This window comes from Coccinella septempunctata, chromosome 3 (assembly GCF_907165205.1).
Source record: "Coccinella septempunctata chromosome 3, icCocSept1.1, whole genome shotgun sequence".
NCBI classification, from domain to species: domain Eukaryota; kingdom Metazoa; phylum Arthropoda; class Insecta; order Coleoptera; family Coccinellidae; genus Coccinella; species Coccinella septempunctata.
Window position 1 is genome coordinate 5,734,107 of NC_058191.1, and position 25,130 is coordinate 5,759,236.

The 25,130-nt window shown below is 33.9% G+C and overlaps 1 protein-coding gene across 3 annotated transcripts in view; it reads right to left on the reverse strand.

Annotated features, from left to right (window-relative positions):
• LOC123308917 (connectin) overlaps window positions 1–25,130 on the reverse strand; it is a 373,496-nt gene that overhangs the window by 135,815 nt on the left and 212,551 nt on the right. For 2 of the 3 annotated variants that reach the window (XM_044891725.1, XM_044891726.1), the window contains one exon: window positions 2,628–2,892. In XM_044891725.1, coding sequence (XP_044747660.1) covers window positions 2,628–2,885 — 258 coding nt within the window. In that variant the 5' untranslated portion in view covers window positions 2,886–2,892. Of the gene's footprint in view, window positions 1–2,627; window positions 2,893–14,616; window positions 14,664–25,130 lie in introns of those variants that run through there. The other variant, XM_044891724.1, reaches the window with a different exon arrangement.

The window sequence follows — 25,130 nt, forward strand, 5'->3', positions numbered from 1 at the left end:
GGAGACCCAAAAAAGTAGTGGCATTTGAGAATTTTATGTTTGGAAGGATTAATGCGAAAAGTTACTTCAGGATTTTCGATTAATGTCATCGTAGGATAAGTTCCCAAAGAATGATTTTTCTATTTTTCGTTTGATTTGTCCTATACATTGTAAATGTCTTAGTACCAATAAATACATGAATATTATTATTATATCATTATCATATAGTATTAAGATAAACAGCCACAAATACGGGCCTCTTGTCCTGTTAATTGTTTATTCATGTGAAATTTTTCTTCAAAGGTCAAGTTCCTCTTGACCTGAATTTTCCTTCAATTCCTTTCACTTCCATTGATGCAAGATGATTTTTGTTGAAGAATTGAACATCTACAACTAATGTAACGTATTCAAACTCTAGCCAAAAAAGATGACCAACATTAACTCTCCTCAAGCTAGTGCATATAGTAATCTCTTGTATTTTCCATGCAATTAACTGGATTTAGTGTGCCTTCAATCAGATTGTAAAAACTTCAATTATGTTCGGCACATATTTTTCGACTACATTTTTTTCGAAGTGATTCGACATTGTGGTGAAATACGTATAAATACTGAGTCTTTTACGTTGAAGGGACAACATAGCGCTGATTCATAACCCAAAAATGTTTTGACAAGCATCATAATCCCACATTTTCGTACTATACAGAGTGAAATGTGTCAAATTTCCATGGCCAACCGAGTGCTAAAATAAAAGTGAATGGAGTAAAATAAAAGTGAATGGAGTAAGCTTTTGCTATAGGTACTATTTTCCAGGTGAACTGTCAAGTTAGAAGTTAGCGTTTTGGATTGTTGTTGAATTAAAATTATTAGGAAATCATAAAGATGGTTTTTACGGACGTGTAAAGAGCATTTGTTATTGAATCCCACTTCAAAATTGGAGGGAAAATAGGACAGTGAAAGTATTCTTTAATGTTTTAGCTACATTCCTAATGTATATCCCAATATAGCTGAAAGAATCAATCTTTCGAAAGTATTGTTTTGCGATATGTTGACGAAACAGGTATGTTCAAGCAAAAAAAAGTACTGGTCGACCACAGAAGAAAACCTCAGAGTTATTCAACAATAATGACAATATGATGACAGAAGCTCCACGAACCTCTGTTCGGGTTTTATCTCAAGTGGCTGGAGTATGTGTTGGCATATTCTATGCCACACGTTTTTGAATGAAAAACATCAGTTTGTTTTCATAAAGATTGACATGTTATCAGAAAATTGAAAAGATTGATTACCTATCCTTATAGCATCCAAAAAAAATTGGAGTTCGGTATGCACCAGTTTATGGCAAAAAGGGGGACCTATTTTCTTTATTGGAACTTTAATAGTAGGCCGTTATGAATAAGTAGAAAGCATCATGCCTTTTCATAGCTAAATTGAATTTTGATAAATTGTCCAATATTTATTTTCATGTTATTCAGTTCTTTAGTTTAGTCATGGATTTTGAGTAACGACCAAATCAATTCAATATTTATAGAGAATAACTAAACATATTGAGATTCTTACTGTGCTCTATTCGTATTACTGAAATAGGTAGAACCTTTAAAAAAAAAATATAATACCACGATCCGTTCAAGATTCATGTCTCTTACATAATATGAAAATAGTGGACATCGGTTAAAATTTTTACCAAGAATTTTTCTAACCGCCTCAGAATGTTTGGATTCTTGGATCTGACTCAATGGGAGAAATGCTTCTCTCACTTTCGGCGAAATTAACTTTTCATTAAAAGTGCCTCCCGACACAAAATTGGTTAATGTCATCATACAAGGTTAGGCATCTGGTTTAATCTATTTTTCATAGTTTCATTGTGGTAATAATAATTTGATTTTGATAATTTTACTGACACATTCCTATACGTCTAAAGTTGCAATTTAATTTATCATGGAACATGGAAAAATTTCCGATAAATCAAAGAATTTATGTCGTAAAACAATTCCTAATGAGTAATTCAGTTGTGCAAGTGCAAAGAGATTTTGATGTTAGAGGGAATGTTGTATCAAATTGTCGTGGAGGTATACGTAAAGTCAGAACACCCGAAAATATTGAACTGGTCAGACAAGCTATGATAAGAAGTCCGAATCGATTTGCATCAAAGCAGTCACTTGTGTTGCCATTTGAAGGATGATATTTTTAAAACATAAATTGCACATATTAATGTTGTTATTTTTTATAATTTTGTTTCAATAAAATGTTTTTTGCTCTTATAACAGATTTTTGAAAATAGGTGCACAAAATGACTAACATGAAGTAATTCAAGAAAAGACCTACGTTCAGACACCGAATATCAACGTTCCTACTTGACGACGAATTTTTTTTTTTTGAACGCACGTTAGGTTAACATCATCTATGTTTACATTTTGGAAATCAAATACGTTGAGTCACAGAACAAAAACCCTCAAAATTGCATAGCCGATTTGATCACGGTTTTTTTTGAATGCACGTTATAAATGAAATATTTATCAATATCAATCTTTCTATCTATCTATAATCAAAGCATGCCTCATCGAAACCATTCGTTAATTGGAATGATATTTCGTTGTTGAAGTTCTTAATTGCCCACGTTGAGTTTCTGAAACATAATGTTATTTCCTTACATTGTTGTCCCGTGCAATTTCAGAAAAGATCCAACACTCCGCCCGTGTCCTGTTGAAAGGAGGCCATCCCTCCGAACAGACGCAATGTATCTGTTCCGAGTTTCCTTTGATATCGCACAAGTTGATGTCAGTTTTGTTCAATTGTTTTTCCAATAAAAGCCGCTGATGTCCTGACTTGAACATTTTTGAGCGTTGTTTAGTTGACACTTCCACCAGAAGGAGATGTAGAGAAAGCAGAACCAATAGAACGGGCTTCATATCCAATCTGGAAATAAAAGACGGCGGTTATTCAACAGAAATTCCACAGATGAATGCTTGAATTCGGTAATGTTCTGATTTCTTCTACATCCAACTGACTGATTTCAACAAATGATTTCGCTTACGAAGCAGATACGGATGATGAACTGAGATTCATAATCAAATCATATCCTCAGCTTCATAAATCAAAATAGGAAAAAAGTTAAACAATTTTTTTTTCTGTTTATGTCACGTTTGACGTTTGATGTGAAAAATAACACAATAGAATTAACCTGGGTTTGCATTTAAAACGCAATTGTTGACCCACGGTTACTCTGTGCTGCAAAACGAACGATTTTTATTTAGTTTTCATTGCTAATTAAGCAATCGTAATGGATATTCGGACTTTGAATTGTTGAAATTTTCTTTTCAATCATAAATTATTGAAAGTTTTATTTAAAAGAATTGACTAATTTCCTTTTCCTGTTTTCATCAGGACCTAATGATTCCTACAAAATGACAATGAATATCTTTTCGGCAACTACAATCAGCTTTTTACTCGTGAGAAATATTGTTGATATTAATAATACCTAGATGTGTAGTGTCACAGATTAATTTGAAAGGGGCTACCGAAAATGAGGCAAGTTGTTATCTTCTTCAAGAATTTTGATTGGTACAAATTCACGTCTATGTCCATAGAAAAGAGAGAAGTATTGGCAGCATATAAGCTTCCTTTACCGAAGGAGACCAAGAGATCACTTAAAAAGAGATTAAAATAACAACAGACTCTTATTGAAAAATTCAATAAAGTGTTAATCCAATAGAGGATAAACACATAAACCACAGCACGATAGTGTGCGAGAAGAAAACCGACCAAGAGATGAACGGTTTATAGGCAAATGCCCGGAATCAAAATTCAAGAAGCATTTGAGGGTTTTTAGTGGGTCTCGAACTCAGGAGAGTGAGAAACCCCACACTGTTCCCCCTCCAGGAGAGGGTGATTCGTCTGTCTTGCAGATTTTCCCCCTGCTACACCAAAAAAAATAAAATATAAGCTTCCTCTCTTTCTACAGAGCAGACACTTTTATGCGAGTTCAATCCATTCTCTATGTCGATGACTTTTACAGACGAACATGTATATCATTATTTCTATGGTTTTCATTGAATTCGATATATTTTTCATAGAAGAATTTCGGCTCCAAAATCACCCGCCAGAAATTCGATGCGAATTGAATGAACATAGGAGTAAAAATCAAATGGAGCCCCATATAATGAAACCAATCAGTTCGCTTTACCGGATTACAATGAAATTGAAAATTAAACCTTTCATTGGTTTCATTGGTTCATAGGATGTAATTCATACATCAACTGAATTAATGAAAACACGATGTATTAAAAATGACTTTCTCCAAAAATTTGATTAAATACTAAAACCGTTCACAGGGACTGATTGAATTCTGATGGAAATCCGATAGACCCAACCTTGTGTGAGCGATTTCAATATTGTCATTATAATACAATTAGAGAAGGATCAATTGTTGTACTAACAGAAATATCTGATCTGCCTACGATCGGAATTTGATAAAAGCTCGGATATGACGAATTTTCCTGACACCTGTTCTTCTTCGAAATTCTGTTCAATGTCAATTGTACAGTTAATGAAATATTGAATTGATGTGGCCGATACTTGATGAAAATCCATAACTGAACAAATGATAAAATCTATTCATAGTTCAGAATGAAATAGTTAGGTACCAGTGGCGGTCTCAGAAGCGTTGAGAAGAACCGATTGTCTCATGTTGCTACTGTAATTTCGATAAAAATGAGTTAGTTGAATATCCGCAATACATGCAGCGCAGCGTAGCAATTTCAGATGAGGAAACAATGGAATTTGTTATTAACTCACACCGAAGCTTGCGCCAAGATTTCGATAAACGGCAAACTGGATCATGTAATAGTACAACTCTCTCAGAACGGACTGACCCGTTTCTCTTATAGGGATTCAATGGTCAAAGTGTTAGAATTGAAATTTTTCATGATTTAACACTTCAGGATTGATGGGTACCTTTCATCCAATACTGCTCTAAGAAAAAGGCAGTGTGAAAAAATCAAACTGTTGGTGATAAATCTCGAATATATATATTTGTGGAGAAAATTTTCAAGTACTCTGATTTTACAGGGTGATTTTTTTAAGTGTTTCGTTAGACGTATTAGAAGAAGAAATTGTAATACAGATTCAAGACTTTGGATTTTCGTTTTAGAGTACATGACAAGTTCATGTAAAATATTTTCAAGCGGAATCTACTTCCGGTTTTACCGGAAACGAATGTGACTTCGTTTTTTTCAAATGCAACACCCTGCATATTTACATATATTGGAATTTTTCGTCCAATTCTACACTGATTTGATGTATGATATGCACAGCCACTAAAACGATTTCTGAATTATAGCCTGATTATCAAATTTTTTGAAAAAAAGGAAAACAGATTGTCACAAATAAGTGGAAGTGGAATAGAAGAGAGAGTACGCTGATACTGTTTCTTCTATAACTCATACGGAAATATTATACAGGGTGCCTGAAACAGGGATCAAAGTGAACCTCAATAAAACTATGATATCTCATTCTTTTCAAATGGCAACCCTATAATAAAATTCATGAAATGTTTGGGACACCCTAAGTAGTTTTTGACGAGAAATCGATTGCAATTACAAAATTATAGGGTTGCCATTTGAAAAAATTGAGATATCATAGTTTTCTTGAGGCTCACTTTGGAGTCCTGTTCAAGGCACCCTATATAATATTTCCTCATAAGTTATAGGGCAAAACAATATCAGCGTACTTTGTCTTACTCTTATAATCTTATAATGGGGGACACTAATTTGTCACAATCTTATTTTAAAAAAATTTGATAATCAGGCTATAATTCAAAATCGCTTGGGTGGCTGCGCATAACTTACATCAGATCAGTGTAGAATTGAACGAAGAATTGAAATACGTATGCATACAGAGTGATGCATTTGAAATAACGAAGTCACATTCGTTTCCGGTGAAAATTTAGAATTCAAGTTCATGTACTCTAACACAAAAATCCAATATCTTGAATCTCTATTACACTTCCTGCCTTGAATGCGTCTAATTAAACACTTAAAGAAATCACCCTGTATATGGGGGATATATTTATGGTGTAGAGCAAAATTCGTGCCTCTCGCAGGATTTCAGTTGGAGACACCCTCCATAGATGTTATGTATGCTGAGTTTCTCAAGGACGGATGATGAAGAAAAATGTATGAAAATGACAAATACGAGGATATATAGAAAAATTCTTAGCCTACTATAGAATCAAACAAAATTTCAATGACAAAATATTTCATTACTCAACATATTCTCCTCTTAATTGGACACATTTAATAGAGCGAACCTACAACGTCTCTAAACCTATCGAAAAAAAAAAATTTCTTCTTGCTCTACAAACCAGACCTTCACAGCTTTTATTACTTCCTCGTTGGAAGAAAATTTACGACTTTTTAAACTTTGTTTCAGTTGAAGGAAAGATGTGATAGTCGGATGGAGCCGAATCTGTTGAAGGGGTGTGTTCTACTAATTCAAACCTCAAATCACGAATTTTTTTGCACGGCAACATGAGATTGTCCTGCAAAAACAAAACATCTTTGCATAGCTTGCCGCCTCTTTTCTCTTTAATTTTTTCCCGTAGAGTGGTCAGTAATGTTGAATAGTAATCTCCGGTTATTGTTCTACCCTTATCCAAAAAATCAATCATGATTACTCCATGGCAATCCCAAAAAACTGAGCAAGAATTTTTCCAGCAGATTTTTGGACACGACACTTCTTAGGTCTTGGAGTGTCACCATTCCATCGATTGTTGCTTTGTTTCCCATAGTAACAATTCGGTTTAAGAAGTCTACACCGTTTTCAAATCGAGCACAGATCGAACGCGATGCTTCTACCGTTGCACGCTTTTGGTCAACTTTCAAACATTTGGGGATCCATTTTGCAGCAATTTTTCGGATGTCCAAATTGACGTGAACTACATGATGAACGCGTTCGTATGAAATATTCAGTGCTTCAGATATCCGTTTCAGCCCAATTCAACGGTCTGATAAAATCATGTCATGAACTGCATCGATATTTTCGGAGACTGATACAGAAACTGGCCTTCCCGATCGGTCATCATCTTCAATGGAAAATTTAAGTTTTGGAATAGTGAGTGTTTCATTCTTTTATTTACGAATATCATAGGATGATTGACGCCTTCCCAAATATTCAATCGACACAATCTAAAGCACCTCAAAATCCAATAACTTAAAACTCAATACGTATAATTATGAATTTATCAAATTATCTCTGATAGTTAACTGAATTGGAATGAACAATAATGAAAGAACGCAAAACCAAACAATCATGTGAAAAAATCAAAGTGCAGTAACATATTAACGATTACGGAGAAAGCTCCACTTCTCCTTACCAATGCGAAAGAGTGTAAAAAAAAATATTATTGAATATGATTTGTGGCATTTTCATATAATTAAACGTCAAAAACTGAACAAACCATCATGATGTAATTCAATCGTTCCTCTCATACAAATGAAACCTGATAACAAAAGAGCAAAACAAACTCCAAGGCAAAATTGAAAGGTCTCCCATCAGTTCCGAATAATGATGCATATAAAGTTCTATATTGCACATGAAGGGAGACAGGGCAGAAGCGGAAGGCGAAATACTGCAAAAGTCGAATGGGTGAAGCCCATCTCACCTTGCTTGATTTATTCGAACACATTTTCGTAGCATGCAAGGCACTCTTCATTCCTCGATTCCTCGCATGCGAGCCATAAGCGTGGCATAATAGCCGATAGCTGCCTTATGCAAATCGGAAGAATTTGAGGTTATGAATTGAACCGACGTTTCAGACCCGTTGAGTGCTGGAAGAATTGAGCCTCGTTTCGTGGCGACAATCGATAAATACGTCATAAAAAGCCTGATGTAGTATTTGACAATAAAAGGACATTCGTGCTGTGAGATCGAATTGGTTTCTCATGGAGAATTTACAATTCCGGTTCTTCAAATTGGCCAGAGGTGACGTTCAGGTTCATATCTCTCGGAAATATTTGGCCCAGTTTTATTGATAGGAATGAAATGAAAACTCTACCGTTCATGACAAATGGCATCCTGGCGTTCCATTCCTTCGCCTATGAAATTGAAATGAATAATTGCAATCGAAAGGAATCGATAGACGCGAATGAAGACCTTAAGCCACTGCCAGACTGGCCCATACTTGCCGAGTGAGATTTCGAAAAATTGGGGACTCTAATGGACAAAAAATAAAAAATTTATATAAGGATTAAACATAAATGAAAATAATGAATAAAAAAACGAACCGTGAAATGGGAAACTGAATATCACATGTGTATCAACTTCAGCCGCCAAGAAAGAACGAAAAATAAAGATAAAGAGGGGCAACTATAGAGTAAAGGGTGTTTTCCCATGACCTTGATAAAATTATACGACTATATGTATATTAAACTATCTCGGAGGACTCTGCATCTTATGAAATTCTTTAGGTTGTTCTCTCCCAGTATCTGACAAATTCATGGAAACCTTAAGATTTTGAGAAATGTCAAATAATTACCGCTGACAAACTAACTTATTAACGGGCAGTTCAATAAATCAAACTCACTAATTTTAAAGCTTCCTTCAACCTTACTGAAAATGACACTAAAGGAAGCTTCGAGCATGTTTTATAGCTGTGAAACGAGTTTTGCTATGAAAACTTTCTCACTAAGAATGGAATGAGTGAAATAGTCACTTAAAAAACATTTCAGAAGGAATAATATTTTTATGTTTCTACAACTAGGGGCCCCGAGAACTCAATTGGGGGGTGGGCCCTGTGAGATTTTTCTCACTATCTCACCTGGCCAGTCCGGAACTGCCTTAAGCATTTTTCAATTAGGATCTTTCATGTCAAGAATATTTACTCCCTCAAAATATCAATAGGTATACTTTCGATATTACTGATATGCTGCAGCTTTCTACAGATGCGAGGTTTCAGAAAAATATTCCATATTCGGCATAATCGGAGGGAATTCATGAAAACTGGCAAATTTCAATTCGAATTTCCATCGAAAATTTTCTCTTTTCAAATGGGCATCCATATTGTTTTAACAGATTATGATTATTCTCTTGAAATCCTATAAAATTTTCCCACAACCGTACGCCTAAAATTGACCATTAATATAAATCTGATTTTCTATCTAAAATTTGGAATGACGTGAGTCAAATATTGAAAAATTCCAGCAAAACAGAAGTTCCAACAGCAAAGAAGCTTGCATATGGTTGCACTGGTAGGTAGTAAGTATGTACGATCTGTCTTTTTTTTATTTAAAAAATTCGCTTCAACAACAAGGGTTGTTAGCGATATGGAGTAGTACATTTTGGATATAAACATTGCTAATTATATTTTGCCAGTCTGCGTTTCTTTTGACACCACCCCATACAACTATCTCCATACAACTATCCAGTAGCTATTTAGGACTCAATGAGGTTTTTGTGGAATATTTTCAATTGTTTATTGAGGTTATATGCTTACGTAGGTACCTGAACTCGAACAGAGAAGATGTCGTAGGTAGATTTTTGATATGTTTATTCCAGCTTGATTAGGGATCAATTGTTATTCATAGATATTTAATGTGTTTTGTTACAGCTATGTTAGTCTTATTATCAAACTCAAGTTTTCCTAAATTGGAAAGACTGGCTGTGCTGGATCCGAGGACCATATATTTTGTTTTATCAGTGTTTAGGGATTGCTTCTGAACCATTTTAGCGTTTTGTTGAATTCTACTATCTCCTTTTCTTTCAATTCTTCCCATGTCCTTCCTTGGCATTGAATTACTCAATCATCTGCAAAACACATTGCTTGTTCAGATTCCTTCAGTTTCAGTATGAACAATACTGGACTCGGTACAGTGCCCTGTGGAACTCCATAGGCCACTGCCCGTTCTTGGCTTCTGGTCTGCCCAATTTCTACAACCGGCTTTCTGTTTGACAAGTAACTTCTCTAGTGTCTCCTTTTCTTTCAATTCTTCCCATGTCCTTCCTTGGTATTGAATTACTCCATCATCTGCAAAACACATTGCTTGTTCAGATTCCTTCAGTTTCAGTAGGAACAATACTGGACTCGGTACAGTGCCCTGTGGAACCCCATACGCCACTGCCCGTTCTTGGCTTCTGGTGTGCCCAATTTCTACAACCGGCTATGTTTGACAAGTAACTTCTGAGCAATTATGTTGAAGAAATAGTTCCGAAAAATATCCTTCACATCATGGATAGGATTATACTCCCTGTACGTGACACCATTGTTGTAGTTGAGTGCGCGATCAACAGTTACTGAAAAAACTACAAGGTAAGGCACCGACAAGACTCTGGTTTCATGGTTAGCGGCCACGTTATGAAGAGAGACTATGTATGACGGGTCTCAGTACTTCGAAGGGACCTGACCATAACCTTGCGGATATTCAGGTTCAGTTATGGCATGCTGAGGTACTCATATGGCCTGAACTCTGACACCCGTTTGGGTGTCAGAGTTCAACCATTTCAAGTTGAAAAAGGGGAATTTCTCTATCAGAAATTTTTGGTGTGGAAGATTGTCCGTGATAGTTCGGTTAATACATCATCAAGACTTAATTGGATAATTGGTTGACTGAAGCTCACTCCTGATGGTTGTGACTATGCTGTAATACTTTGTTCTGATTTTTTTTTCATCATATTCTGTTTGTTTCTTACTGAAGCAAAAATGTTTAAAAAATTTAGGGTTTATAAGTTAAACCCCACCTTCATTTCCATATTAATTATATCTAATAATAATAATAAACTTCAATTAGACAGTCCATTACCTTTCGTAAGGGACATTTCGTTTGTCGATCGAAAAGTGTTCATAATCAATTTTCCGAAGAATAAACTCACATCACCTTGGAAATTTAATGCTTTTTCGTCAGAAATAGATTCCAAAGTGGAACGTCGTTTCACTATAAACAGTTTTCGTTTGACATAAACATGCTAGTTTCTCACGAGCGTTTTCTTGCCTCCAATGCGGAAAAAAATTCACGAATATCCACCAAGATATGTCGATTGGTATCGTAAGAATATTGGGGGGAGGACTAGGTTATTTTATGTGATTCCTACACATAAACAGGATATGAATGTTTTTCTGCCTTAAAGTTCAGTTTTTATTGTTGCTTTTCCACCCGAGAAATACATTTACTTCCACCATTCCAAGGATAAGTGTTTCAAAGGAACGAGCACAAATGCTCAATTCAACTTCAATATGCGTGTTGTTGAAAGTGAAAATTTTTCAAGATAAAATTTTGAATGTTTGTGGGTAGCCTTCCATATGTACATCGAGATCCTGATGATATCACGAACGGATGAAAATAAAATTGATATTATTATGGAGATTAAGCAATGAATTTTTTCGTATCTGAGTGTGTAACCGCAAATGTAGTTTTGAATTTCAAGAATAGTGAAAAAGCACTTTACTTTAGGTTAGTACTTTTCCTGAATCTTTTCATGAATGCTGAATGAATTTTCAAGAAGGAAAACTATTGAAATATACACATAGATTTGTTTTCAACCTATAACTCAATTATGAACATTCAGAATATCATTCTCTCATCGAATGGTTTTCTTCAAGTAGGAATATAGTATAATATTATACTGAATAGGCTAGCATAAAAACACTAGTTTCTTCATCATTTCTAGATAAAAAATGAATATTCTACAAAATCCAGAATAAATATTCAAATTCTCTTGAAGGGTGGAAACAACCATCGATGTCAATTTTACTTTCAGCTCAGAAAAACGCGTCTTCAACTTTAAAATCCGTTTATATTATTTGAAATATAACAAATTAAATATTAATGTTCTAGCCATGATCATTATTAATGTTATTATACATAAAATGAGTGCATTACATGAAATGATGAGTTAGATTTTTTTTCCATGTATTGATCGACATCGTTAGTTCTTTTCCTGTACGGTAAATCTTCGGCAGCGATTTAACGCATGCCTGTTTTAATATACCATAAGATACTACTCCTCATTCTGCATTAAATTTTGTCTAACTCATTTTCGGACGAAAATTGACATCGATGGTTTTTTCCCTGTACCCTTCACTTCAAATAAATTTTACAGAAACACTGAACATCACTTTTCTTGTTCGAAATTTATTTATTTCTTTAATCAAATAATTAATTCAAAGATTTATTCTTTCTGTGAATGATATCGTTGCCTATTCTCTTTTACTGTCAGATATCATCACAGCATTAGTTATTTGCATTCTAGTATTGCCAAATGCTTACTGCAGTCTGCAATCTAAAAGACAAAAAATATTTGATATTATATAATACTGAAAAACTTATTAAGAGTATTTGGATGAAAGTGCCTGATAAATACTCAGTACCTATTCCATGTTATCCACATTCTCGGGAACGATTAACAATGCTCGAAGAAAAACATTTTGCTGAGTTTGAACGTAATTCTCATAACACAAAAACTATTATTCATTAATAAGACAATTTTTGAAAATTTTCTGAATGTGCTAAGTCATGAGATCTTGGATTTGTGTGCATATTTAAATCCAAATGTGAATATCTGAATATTCAATGTATTTTCAATACATTTTCTGTAGAAACATCAGCACCGAATATGATCCTTTCATCACCTGGAAGGAATAATGATGATTAAAGTCATGTCATAAATATTGAACATTTAAGATATAAAAAGATAGAAGATATTCAGCAAAAAATAAAATGAGGAATTACATGAATTTATATAAGGAATATAAAATCGTAGTAACCGATCAGAAACAAATCCCTCGACAAAGGCATTTCTGTAAAGAATGGAAATTTCTGTGGGAATTGTTTTATGATGTTCATGAAGCAAAGTTCGAAACTAACATCTGGCTAAAGACTTTTGCTTTGACACAAGAAAAGAAGAAGTGCGAACCGTTTTTTTGTTTCGTACATTTCAGGTTGGAAACATAGACAACTTAAGTTGTCTATGGTTGGAAATAAAAGATGTCAAAAGGATGACATCGTCAAAAATTTGACTCCCAAAAAAATTATGAAAAGTGCGGCAAAAAAATAAAATGAACATCTTTTTTTCCTTCTTTGTGAGTGTTCCGTCTTTCTCCTCTTTCCTTTCATGTATGGAATGGTGTTTTTAACTGAAATATGACCTAGACTGCATTCACATTTATTTTAGCAGTCGGTTGGCCATGAAATAATTTTCTCAAGTTTTTGTAACTAGAACGGAGTAAGGTTGGCACTCATGAAATGTCGGTAATGTCATAACGCCGTTGCCACAACTTATATCAATTAATATTACGAAAATGCCGAAAGTGATTGAAAAAAGAGACAGGGTTTCAGGAAGTGCAATTTAGAATTCAGGCCCGCTCATTCAAATAGTTATACCCCGATATTCTAAAATCCACAATACGTCAGATGGTAGCGAAAATATTCAATGTAAGGGAATTCATCTTATATTTCATCTGAATCTAAACGACTTATATTTCAGCTGAATATTTCCACAGTCAGAAAGATTGTGAATGAAGAGGATGACAAAGAATTTTTTTCTATTGGTAGACCCAAAAAATGGTAGCATTTGAGAATTTTATCTTTGAGTGAAGTAATGCGAAAAGTTCACCACAGGATTTTCGATTAATATCATCGTAGAATAAGTTCTCGAAAATTGGTTTTTCTGTATTTCATTTGACTTGTTCTATACATTGTAAATGTCTTAAGGTACCAATAAATACCTAATTATTATTTATTATTAAATATATCAATGTATTAAGATGAACAGCCACAACTACGCGCCAGTTGTCCTGTTAATTCGGGTTAATATTTTTGAAATCTACAACGTATTCAAACTTTAGCCAAAGAAGATAACGAACATTAACTCTCCTCAAGCTAGTGCATATTATGATATTATACTGATCTCTTGTATTTTCCATGCAAATAACTGGATTTGGTATGCCTTAAATCAATTTGTATAAACTTCAATTATGTTCGTCACATATTTTCCGAAGAGATTCGACATTGTGATAAAATACGTAATAACAGAAACTTTAACGTAGGATGGGCAATATAGCGTTGATTTAAAACCAAAAAATGTTTTGACAAGCGTCATAACCCCACATTTTCGTACTATACAGAGTGAAATGTGTCAAATTTCCATGGCCAACCGACTGCTTAAATAAAAATGAATGGAGTATATGTCGTATAATTGTATACCTGCTTGATATACAGGGTGAGACAAAATGTTTCTTTGTCTCACTGTTCTCACTTGAAACATGTCGGTCATTTTACGTTCACGTGGATAAATTAGTTGGTCTATCTATTATAGTTTTTTTATTCGATCAAATTGAAATCCCTTGCCTTCCGTAAACGGAAGGGAGGGGGAGGTGAAACAATGGATGAAACTACCTACAAATCTTTTTTGCGTGAAAAACTTAGCGGTACAGAATTCATTGTGAATTTTCACTCACAATGAATTTCCAACTCTTTGAGAAGGATGATCGTAAAATTTCTTCGGAGTTCGAATTCATCGTGAGTATTACCTAATACACGTATTAAATAAGTTGATATTGGAACGTTAAACTTCCGAAGCCAGAACTTCAAAACACGCAATATAAATACGGCTTCGCTTGAATTATCCAGAAAATAAGGGCTGAAAACAAACCTCATAAAAATAGGCGAAATTGATCGTTATAATTGGTGGACATTTTAATTGTAGTGTAACTTGAACTTGTTCGTAAAATATTTTAAAAATGCTCAGGGCAGTGGGATCCAAATCATACCAGGGAAATTCATAAACTTGTTCCGCTAGGGAAACACTCTGAAAATAAAAACCGAGATTAATGAGGCTGCTGAAAAGAGAGATGACTTTAATTTACCGCATCCTCCAGGCTCTGTCCTTTCCAGCAAGTCAGAGATTCGAATAAAAACCAAAATATTAACGTTGGTATTGCGTCTCCCCTCTTCTCCTGTAAAGAGGGATGATTTAATTGATATAGATAAATCCTGGATTTGAGGCTTATGTTTCATTGTCAAACCGAAGTGATGAATTTATAATTGGACTATGCAAAATACGTGAAAGTGAGAAGTCACTTCATTCAAAAATATGGATTCATTCGAAACCTTCATTTCATTTTGATATTTTTGGATAAGACATAACGTCGTGAAAAAAGTTTACTTGTGAGAGAATAGTTATTTGTGCAACCAGTTGGGAAAAGCATTATTTTTCGTAATAGATGGGGAGTTGGGGGATTTACCCGAGCGTCGTGGAGACCTAGTGGATTTTGAAGATTAGATGGTAGAAAGAAGCGGTGGGGAAAGCGTCTGCAGGGTCTCAAAGATGTAAAAAAAATCGTCAGGTGTACATACTCAAGCGTGTTAGAATAAGATACTGTATTATGCCTTACGTGTCTCTGATAATAAATTCATGTTAATCTGACAGTTTGCGTGGTGGGACTGGCCGTACGAAAATGTTGAAAATGGTAAAAAAATATTTTTCCAGCGTGTCAGTTTTTTTGGGAATATGTCAATTGGACCCGAAGGAAGCTACTTTTCAAGAGACTGACGATTTGGACGTGACGGAAGGTCACAGCAGTACTTTGAAAACGTAAAAAAAATCGTTACATGTACTTACTCGAGCATGTCAGATTTTCATACAGATGGTTAATCTCGGTGTTGTAGACGTGTTGAACCATTAATCTGATACTAATCAAGGGGGATTTTCTTAATCTGACACTTTGAAGATGATAAAAATGCTTTTTTTTCGAATATTCTCCTGCCTGTACCTCTAATCGTTTTTGTATTCATTATGAAAGCTGTAGATAATAAAATTCTACACAACTTTTGTCTGAAGCAACTTTACATACTCTTAACTGTTCTCGAGTTAGAAGGCGATAAGGGCAAGGAGCTGAGCCACACATGCGAAAGGCCAAGGTCAATATAGAATCCCAGTCTAATCAACATTCATCAAAATGACAAGTTATTTCTATGATGACAATTTCGAAATTAGTCACGAAAATTTTAGTGTTGTCTCTGACTGAACCTTAGAATGTACTATTCTCCAACGAGTGAATTTTCGCTTCAGCATGTATCGCTAAACACCTCGCATCAATCGCCATATATCTCAAAAATGTTTGAACGTAGAAAAAATTGCTGTGGACAAAATTTGTAGAAAATGTCATGCTCTACAACTTTTATAATGAATGCGAAAAAGATTTGTAGCCCAGGGGAGGAGATAATTTAAAAAAAAACTGATTTTTGTGACCTTTATGGCCAATTTTTATTGTTTCAGATTTCTGAAACTTTCTGATTATATTTTTTCCGTTATTCTGGAATCATTAGCTTCAAAATAAGTAAAAACGCCAATTGTCAGATTAAGGGAATATATACTTCTCAACATTTAATTAACGGCATATAATCTGACACGCTCGAGTTTGTACAATGATAGTTTTTTTTACTTCTCTGACAGGCTCTGATCGGATTTTCGATGAATGTCATCGTAGAATAACATCCCGAAAATTGATTTTTTTATTTTTCATTTGACTTGTCCTATACATGGTAAATGTCTTAAGGCAATAAATACCTAATTATTATCATTATATTATTATATTAAGATGAACAGCCACAAATACGCGCCACTTGTCCTGTTAATTGTGAATTGAATTAATTAAATGTGAAATTTTTGTTCAAAGGTGAAGTTCATCTTGACTTGAAACTTCCTTAAATTCCTTTATTTTTTATTGATGCAAATGATTTTTGTTGAAGAATTTAACATTCTTGTAATTATCTGTTAATTCCTTCGGTAGATACCCATTCCCAACCACTGCATCATATGCATTTCATCTTCGGGTTCATATTTTTGAAATCTACAACTGATGTAACGTATTCTAACTGTAGCCAAAGAAGATAACGAACATCAACTCTCCTCAAGCTAGTGCATATTATGATATTATACTGATCTCTTGTATTTTCCTTGCAAATAACTGGATTTGGTATGCCTTCTATCAGTTTGTATAAACTTCAATTATGTTCGTCACATATTTTCCGAAGAGATTCGACATTGTGATAAAATACGTAATAACAGAAACTTTTAAGTAGAACGGGCAACATAGCGTTGATTTAAAACCCCAAAATGTTTTGACATGCGTTATAACCCCACATTTTCGTACTATACAGAGTGAAATGTGTAAAATTTCCATGGCCAAGCGACTGCTAAAATAAAATTGAATGCAGTATGTGGAGGTAGGCACACAATTATATTGTAGCATGTTGAATAAAGAAACTGGAAAAATCTGGAGATTTTTCACTCAGCATACCTACAAAATAATATCTTCGACATCACATGATTACTTTGGATTCACACCCCGAGATGCAAAGCCTTATCCTTCGCCTTTATGGGACTGGTACAGAGTAATTTTTTTCCCATCTCTTCTTGTTGTACAGGGTGTGAATGTAGGGCAGCCAAAAATTTTCGTTTTTAAGAGAAGAATTTGGGAAAAGTAAAGGTCCTCACAAAGTTTTTCTGCATCCTGAGTGGATGGTTAGGTCGATACCTCGGGATACTTACACCCTATATTTTATAAAATTTGATTTACATCTCGAAGTTAGTCTTTTTTCATATAATAATATCAGATATTGTTTGCACTGCATCAAAGACATTTTATAATTAAAATGATCAAAAGCATTGACGTGCACACAGGAAATGATGAAAAAATAACTTAATCATAAGTAACATTTTTCCAGAATTACAGCTTCAGATATAACATCGGTTGCGAATTTTGTTTTTGCAGGTGATAATGCTTAATTCGAGCTCAATGAAGAGAGAATTTGATCAATTTCCTTACCAAGTATTCCGTTATAAAAATCTCGGCTATTGTTTTTTTGTGAATTCCAGTGAAAAATGAAATTTTATATACATAATAATCGTTATTTCCACAGCAATGCAAAGTATCGAGAAAATGACGAAAATCTTTAGACGTAATGACCTAACAATATACCATACCTAAAGAAAATATTTAAAGGGCTATCACTGTTCCTGAATTCCCAGCCAAAAAGATATACATTTTCGCTTCCCTACAGTCTTACTCGTATAACAAGAAGAGCTTGAAAGAAATAACCTAGGCAGTTTGCGTAAAGACTAAGAATCATGTTTTGCTTGACTGTCGAAAAATCCAACTTTTTTTTAATACAATATCAACGAAAAATTTTATTGGAAGACGAATGACGAAGGAAATGGTCTTTTTTGTTTCGAAAATTATTCGAATCGGCAAAATTCATTATTTTTAGATGTTGCTTTCCGAGTGCATTTCCCAAATGCACATTTAAAACCACAAGAAGAATGAAAACTTCATCTAGGTGTGCTGAAACTGTCAAATATTTTATTGAGAAACTCCGCAGCAGAATATTGATGTGAGTTTAATTTCGATATCAGAGAAATATACAGGATGTTCCCAAAGTGGAGATAAAAGAAAGGAGGGTAATTATTTGGATAAGATATCGAGAATAAAAAACTCGGAAACATGGTTCTCCAAATGATTTTGAGATAATTATTTCTTCACATGCCAGCAACAGGAAAAATGAGTTCAAAATTCAATACCACATCACATGAACGAAACTTTTGTGAAACAATGTTCATGAAATTTCATTCTTGTTATCCAAGTAATCATTTTATTTGTACTGGTGTGCAATTAGGGAAAACTGCTATATTTCAGTATATTCATCAGCCTTCAAAATAGCTCATCAGTACGCGATGAATTTTTTCGTTTGAAAAAATTAAAGCCTCATTTGATACTGAAATTCGAAACATTTTACTGCGTTCGATGATAGTGTACTCGTCGCTGTAGCCCTAAATAGAAACTCTAATTAATTACCACAACAGCCTGAAATTCCATTAGAGAAATGATGAGACCAAGAAGAATGTGTTGCGAAGGGGAAAATATGATCCCAATGGTGGAATTTATATCGTTCACCAGCCTGAAAAAAATTTCACTCTGTTATTGTGGAGAAACAGCTACGAAGGAGATGAGAAATAATTATAATCAATTTAATTGCTCTCGAAGTTTTCAGTTGCTTTTATTAGTGAACATCAGTATGATGTTCTTTTTAATTTACAAGTTAATCAGTCTGTTGTGTAAAATCGATAGCAAATAACAAAAAGTTTAATTTTCAGTGTATTTTTCTTGTCTAGCTTCAACAGACTGAAATCAAATATCACATTGTGCAAATTGTACTATGGTAAAATTTTTGCAACTCACTATATCTGCGTGTAGGAACTTGAAAGTCAACTCAATCAACTACATAGGTATATGAATTTTTCCGACCGAATATGATAAATTTTGGACCTTATTAAGGTTATTTTGTGCATCCGCAGAGATGTGGTACAGAAAAATTGTGACAAATAATGTGTCTCTATGCCCTTCGGCGTTCATCATCTTATCAGTGAGGTGAGATATACAGGGAAAAAGAGCCTCCTCTGATATTTCTCACTGTGAGATGATTAGTAAGATATGATGGAATACGTCCCACAGTTTTCATAGAGAGACACATTTTCAGTAGACGAAAGTATTGAAAACGTTATAACCTACTAGATGGCACCACATTCCAAAAAATTTGAATGGAGTGACACCTCATTTCGATGGTCTTTGAATTCCCCTTTCAGAAATGTCCACATCGATTGACTTAGGTCAGTAGTTTAGCAGAAAACAGATATTGATGATAATGTATTCACAACATGCAGAAGCGACTGTTAAACACAGTACATAAACTGAGGAAAAGTAATTCACTGTTGAAATAGCAATACTTTTCCCTCCAGCAGAGCAGTAAAGAACTTCTCGATGTTCCTGTTCCTGTCAGTCAATATGACGTTTTTATTGTGCGTTGGATTCTTCAAAAATTATATATTCGTATCGTAAATTCATATTATGATTATCAAAATCCGCCTTGCGACCTCGTTTGACAAATATTCCATCTCATATCATAATGTGAATTTTTTTTTTATAATAACATACAGGGTGAGTCTTTGACTCTTACGAATATTTTAACAGTGGTTAAAGGTCAAAAGAAACCCTTTTTTCGTTCACCATTTTTTCTGAATCGGCTCGATTTGAAAGATACAGGCTGTTGAAAAAGCATAAAAAAACTATTTTTAGTTCTATCTCACGAACGGTTCTATCGAATGAAATGAATTTCGGAATACAGTTTTTCATTTATTTAATGAATGAATCCTTCACGAACACAATATATCATCCACATCCAGTTTTTCCATTATGACCATTACGTACTATTAAGTACTTGAATACTTTTCATGAGTTATATTCATATTGATTAATTACATAAATTCTGCCCGATATTTATTCAAATTGAGTGTAACATGAATTACATGATTTTATTGGAGTTATAGATGTTTCAGGAAACAAATGAAATTTTATGAACGGAAAGTTTTGGTTCGTATCATAGAGATGGTTGCATAGAATTCTCAAAAAATCAAAATAAAGAGATGTATTTTTTCTTATGAAAACAGTAGTTTGAAATTACTTAGAAAGACTGAGGGTGATGTATAATATATTTCTGAGACGGTACAAAAAATGGCGATTCTTTCTAAGTCATTTTAAAATACTACATAAGAAAAAACACAACTTTATGTTATAGCATATAATGTCTTCATTTCAACATCCAGCAAAAACAGAAACGGAGATAATGACCAAAGTTGAAATCGCCCAAATTTAAATTTTAGCCTATAACTCAAAAACAAAAGAAGATAGAGGAATGCAGTTGATGACATTATTAGTTTCTCGAAAAAAGACGACACGAATGGTACATTCATTTTTTTCATCTAGTTGGGTCAAAAAGTTGTAGTTCTGGTATCAGCAATTTTGCCCACCATGTACAGGGTGGGCAAATTTCGATGTTTTAGCACTACAGTTTTTAAACCAGAGGAGATACACAGAATCTGATACCCCATTCTCTTTCTCTTTTTCTGAGAAACTAACAATAGTAGTAGTCATTTTTGGTCACTTTCTTTTGTTTTCGAGTTATAAGCAAAAATTGGAAAAATGGCGATATTGAAATAAATTTATATCTCCGCTAATACTGATGATAGAGGTCTGAAATTGAAACATTATACAGGCACTTTTTTACGTAGAATCCAGTGGCGTGCTAGCCTTTTTAGCAGGATTTTTAATTACGAAGCTATGACCCAAAAATATGTTTTTTAAATGGGAACACTAGTTTTCTGTGTCGTATGGTTTGTATCAATATAAATAATAGAAAATGTTCGAAAACCTTTTTTCTCAATAGTTCTATGGTTTCAACTTTTGATGAGCACAGAAACATATATCATCGTATGATTACCACTGTCTTCTTATATGAGTCCTTTCATTATTATGAAATATATCTTGAATTCTGTGAAAATTGGTTAAAAGCATAGAAAGAATGACATTGCCGAAAGGAGACTGCTTTTGTTATAGGAAACTCTATTTTTCTGTGCTCGTCAAAAGTTGAAACCATAGAAATATTGGGAAAAAAGGTTTTTGACCATTTTCTATTATTTATATTGATACCAACCATATGATGTTATATATTTTTGAAATCAGTAAAAATTTAGCTTTCAAAAAATTGCACAGAAAACTAATGTTCCCATTTAAAAAAACATAACTTTGGGTCATAGCTTCGTAATTAAAAATCCTGCTGAAACGGCTAGCACGCCACTGGATTCTACGTGAAAAAGTGCCTGTATAATGTTTCAGTTTCAGAGCTCTATCATCAGTATTAGCGGAGATATAAATTTATTTCGATATCGCCACTTTTCCAATTTTTGCTTATAATTCGAAAACAAAAGAAAGTGGCCAAAAATCAATACTACTATTGTAAGTTTCTCAGAAAAAGAGAACGAGAATGGGGTATCAGATTTTGTCTTTCTCCTCTAGTTTAAAAGCTGTAGTGCTAAAACATCGAAATTTTCCCACCCTGTACATATAGGCAGATCAATAATAAACTAAATAAACTCAACCACTGAACATTCATTGCATAAAAACCAACAGATATTACGATCCGAATCGAAATTTCAACAGAAAGGCCATTCCATTGAGGACCGTAGTTTCGGTCTAATCTCTCTTCAGAGCAACAAAATTCCCATCTTGATAGGAAAGTAGTGATCAACTTTTTATTTAATGCCAGTTGAAGCTACGATGTATGGATATACCCCAGCGCCAGGTATTTAGAATAGGTACGTTTTTCGCAAAATATCCACCAACCTCATTCTTTGCTCGTATAAATAAATGTGTCAGTAATGATTCACATTTGAATCACAATGAAATATTTTGAACAATTCACTTGATTCTCATTTTCTCCTTAGCTTCAAATGTGAAAATCGTGAAAATTGACTAGGTGAATCAGTGAGCAATTCCTTGAACAAGATGCCGGAATAACCTAAAACTAATATATTCCAGATATCGATTGAAATTAGTGCAAGAATTCACGCAGGAGCAAATCGTTGATTTCATTTTTAATTAATTTTGTTTCAGAGATTGGGAGTGAAAGCCCTAAAAGGTTTGTGAAGAGATAATATATTCCACTCAGTTGCTTCAATTTCATTCAACCACTGCTAAAATTTACTCGGTGCATAATTGAAGTTCGGACAAGTCGATTAGCGGAATTGGTTCAGTTCCCTTCATTTTTGAATGAGGATACACTTTCTAAATTGACGACAGGAGTTATGGAATTGAATTATTTCCTGATGATTCATAATATGCATTATATAACTTACTCAACAATGTCTGAATAATCCTTAACAGCACTCTTGATTTTCGACAATACCTCGTCTGAGGTGCCACAGTCGACAGGTATGTTCTTTAGAAAACTTTTCAATCGATTGATTCTAGTTTCCGTTATAATGATGACACCATAAAAAAATACACAAGCTCCTGCTAGTTTTGGGGTGATGTATATTATCTCAACGAATTCCATCAAGTGAATTATCTGCTTCCAAGGCGTATAATCCAGATTTATAGGGTACCAAGTGGGGTACAAAACCCCGCATATGTAACCATCTCCATTCCCCTCTCTTTTTCTTTTGAAACATTCATGATCAGACAGATAAGTGAAGATGAGGAATATCGTGTTGCCAATCACAGAATAGTAGTAGAGAAAATTAGTCATTTGCTCTAAGTGCCTTACAACTGGTTCATACTCCTTGGACTGTCCATAAGCCATGTTGAATTTATTATAAAGTCTTAGCGTTTGTTCACCTCGTAGATAAAACATTGTGGCAGTTACCGACACAAATGTTCCAATGAGGAGAAAGAAAAGATCGTTCACAAGCTCAGGTATCCGCCCAGCTGAAATAAGAATTGAAGTTGAATTTCATCGTTTTACTCTGTTTTACTGGAAAAATTATTTCGAAAATGAATTCCATGGTTCGTAATGAAATGTAGATACTGTAACATCCGAATCCCCTGAATACTTCCCTGTCACCATAAGAAAACATCGGAGATATCGTCTCTCGGTGCTGCAAGAGTATGCTCGAACAGGGGCGTATCGATATAAAAGTTACGCAAGGTGGATCGCAGGGTTCTTAGTGTTTTAAATAGAGTAGAGTGAACAGTGAATTCTGAAGAGTTACAGAGTGGAAAACTAGTGAAGTTAAGTGATGAGTTTGTAAATAAACTGAAGTTGAATCCTTGTACGAAAGTGAAGTAGTTGTCTAAATTAATTATACGTTAAGAAGGAAGACAATTTAATTAACTATGAGAACGTTGCAATACATATTATCTTTATTCATAGGAAAAAACAATGGTGAATCCTGAAAGTAAAAACTCCGTAATCTTTTCATCTCAACAGAAAAAAAATCTCGAAACATGAAAACTGCGACAATCTTTTCTTTACTAATTATTTTTTTAAACAAATCCTTTTTTCTCAATTTCCTTAATACTTGATCAACTCACCCTCAATACTTTTATACATATGGCCAGTTAAGCCTAACACCATGAAGAATCCTAATATGAAAAACCAACTGAAAAATATGAAAGGAATTTTATCTCCATGTTTGGGCCAGAAACCGATATCCTGTAGGTTCCTCAAAGCCCTCGCGAATATAAATATTTTTTCTTTCTCAACATCCATTTCACTCAACCTTCTAAGGGAAAGTCGTATGAAATAAGCTAGAATGAAGAGATATTGAAGCACTAATAGTCATCGAGAAATGTCTAATGACTAACTCAAATTCAGTGAACACAGGCAATTAACTTAATGTACATGTTCCCCGTTGATGAGTTCAACTGAATATCAAATGAAATTTTTTTGCAAAAAACAATATTTTTCGATTATGTCTTTATGGTAGAGCATCGAATATTATAGCCCTGAAATTATACATATGCACCCTGTTTGAACTTCACAGGAACTCAAACAGCTGAACCAATTTTTTCCCGGGTAAAGTGATTATAACACTTCATGGACAGATAGATATTATACCTAGGGTTGCCTTCTCAAGGAATAATAAATAATTGAGATATGTTCACAACTTCATTACGCCATGTTTTTGCCCATGACTTTCTCAAATCGAGTTCATAATCTACCTATTTCCCCGAGCATTGTGATATTCAAAATTCACTTGTTATTTATGGCCCAGTCTATCAAAAATTCATTAATTAAATCACTCATTGTGATTTATGTAGTATAAAAATTTAAACTACTATTAGATTATGTGTTGGTTTCAAAGATATTTTTTTTCGATCAATGATATAATTTTATCGATTACGTAGCCAATTTGATCCTCAATGAGGACATTTTTGTTCTTTCTTCTCTCTATTCGATTTGGACTACTAGATTCAACAATGAGGATTTATTTTATGTGAATATATCTTTGAATTTGAATTTATGTTTATTTTAAACGCTGTATTGTTTTTTTTTTTACTTTTGTAACTCGATGAAGGCAGAATATAATGTATCGATTGAAATTTATTCTGGGAGGATTCTGCATTTCTTAATAAACTTTTTAGGGTTTTCACTCCCAATCTCTGAAACAAAATCAATTAAAAATGAAATCGACGATTTGCAAGAATTTACGCAGGATTTCATTTTTAATTGATTTTGTTTCAGAAATTGGCAGTGAAAACCCTAAAAAGTTTACTAAGAATATAATGTAGTTCAGAAACGTCGCACTTGTCATGTTCGGATTCCTTGAGA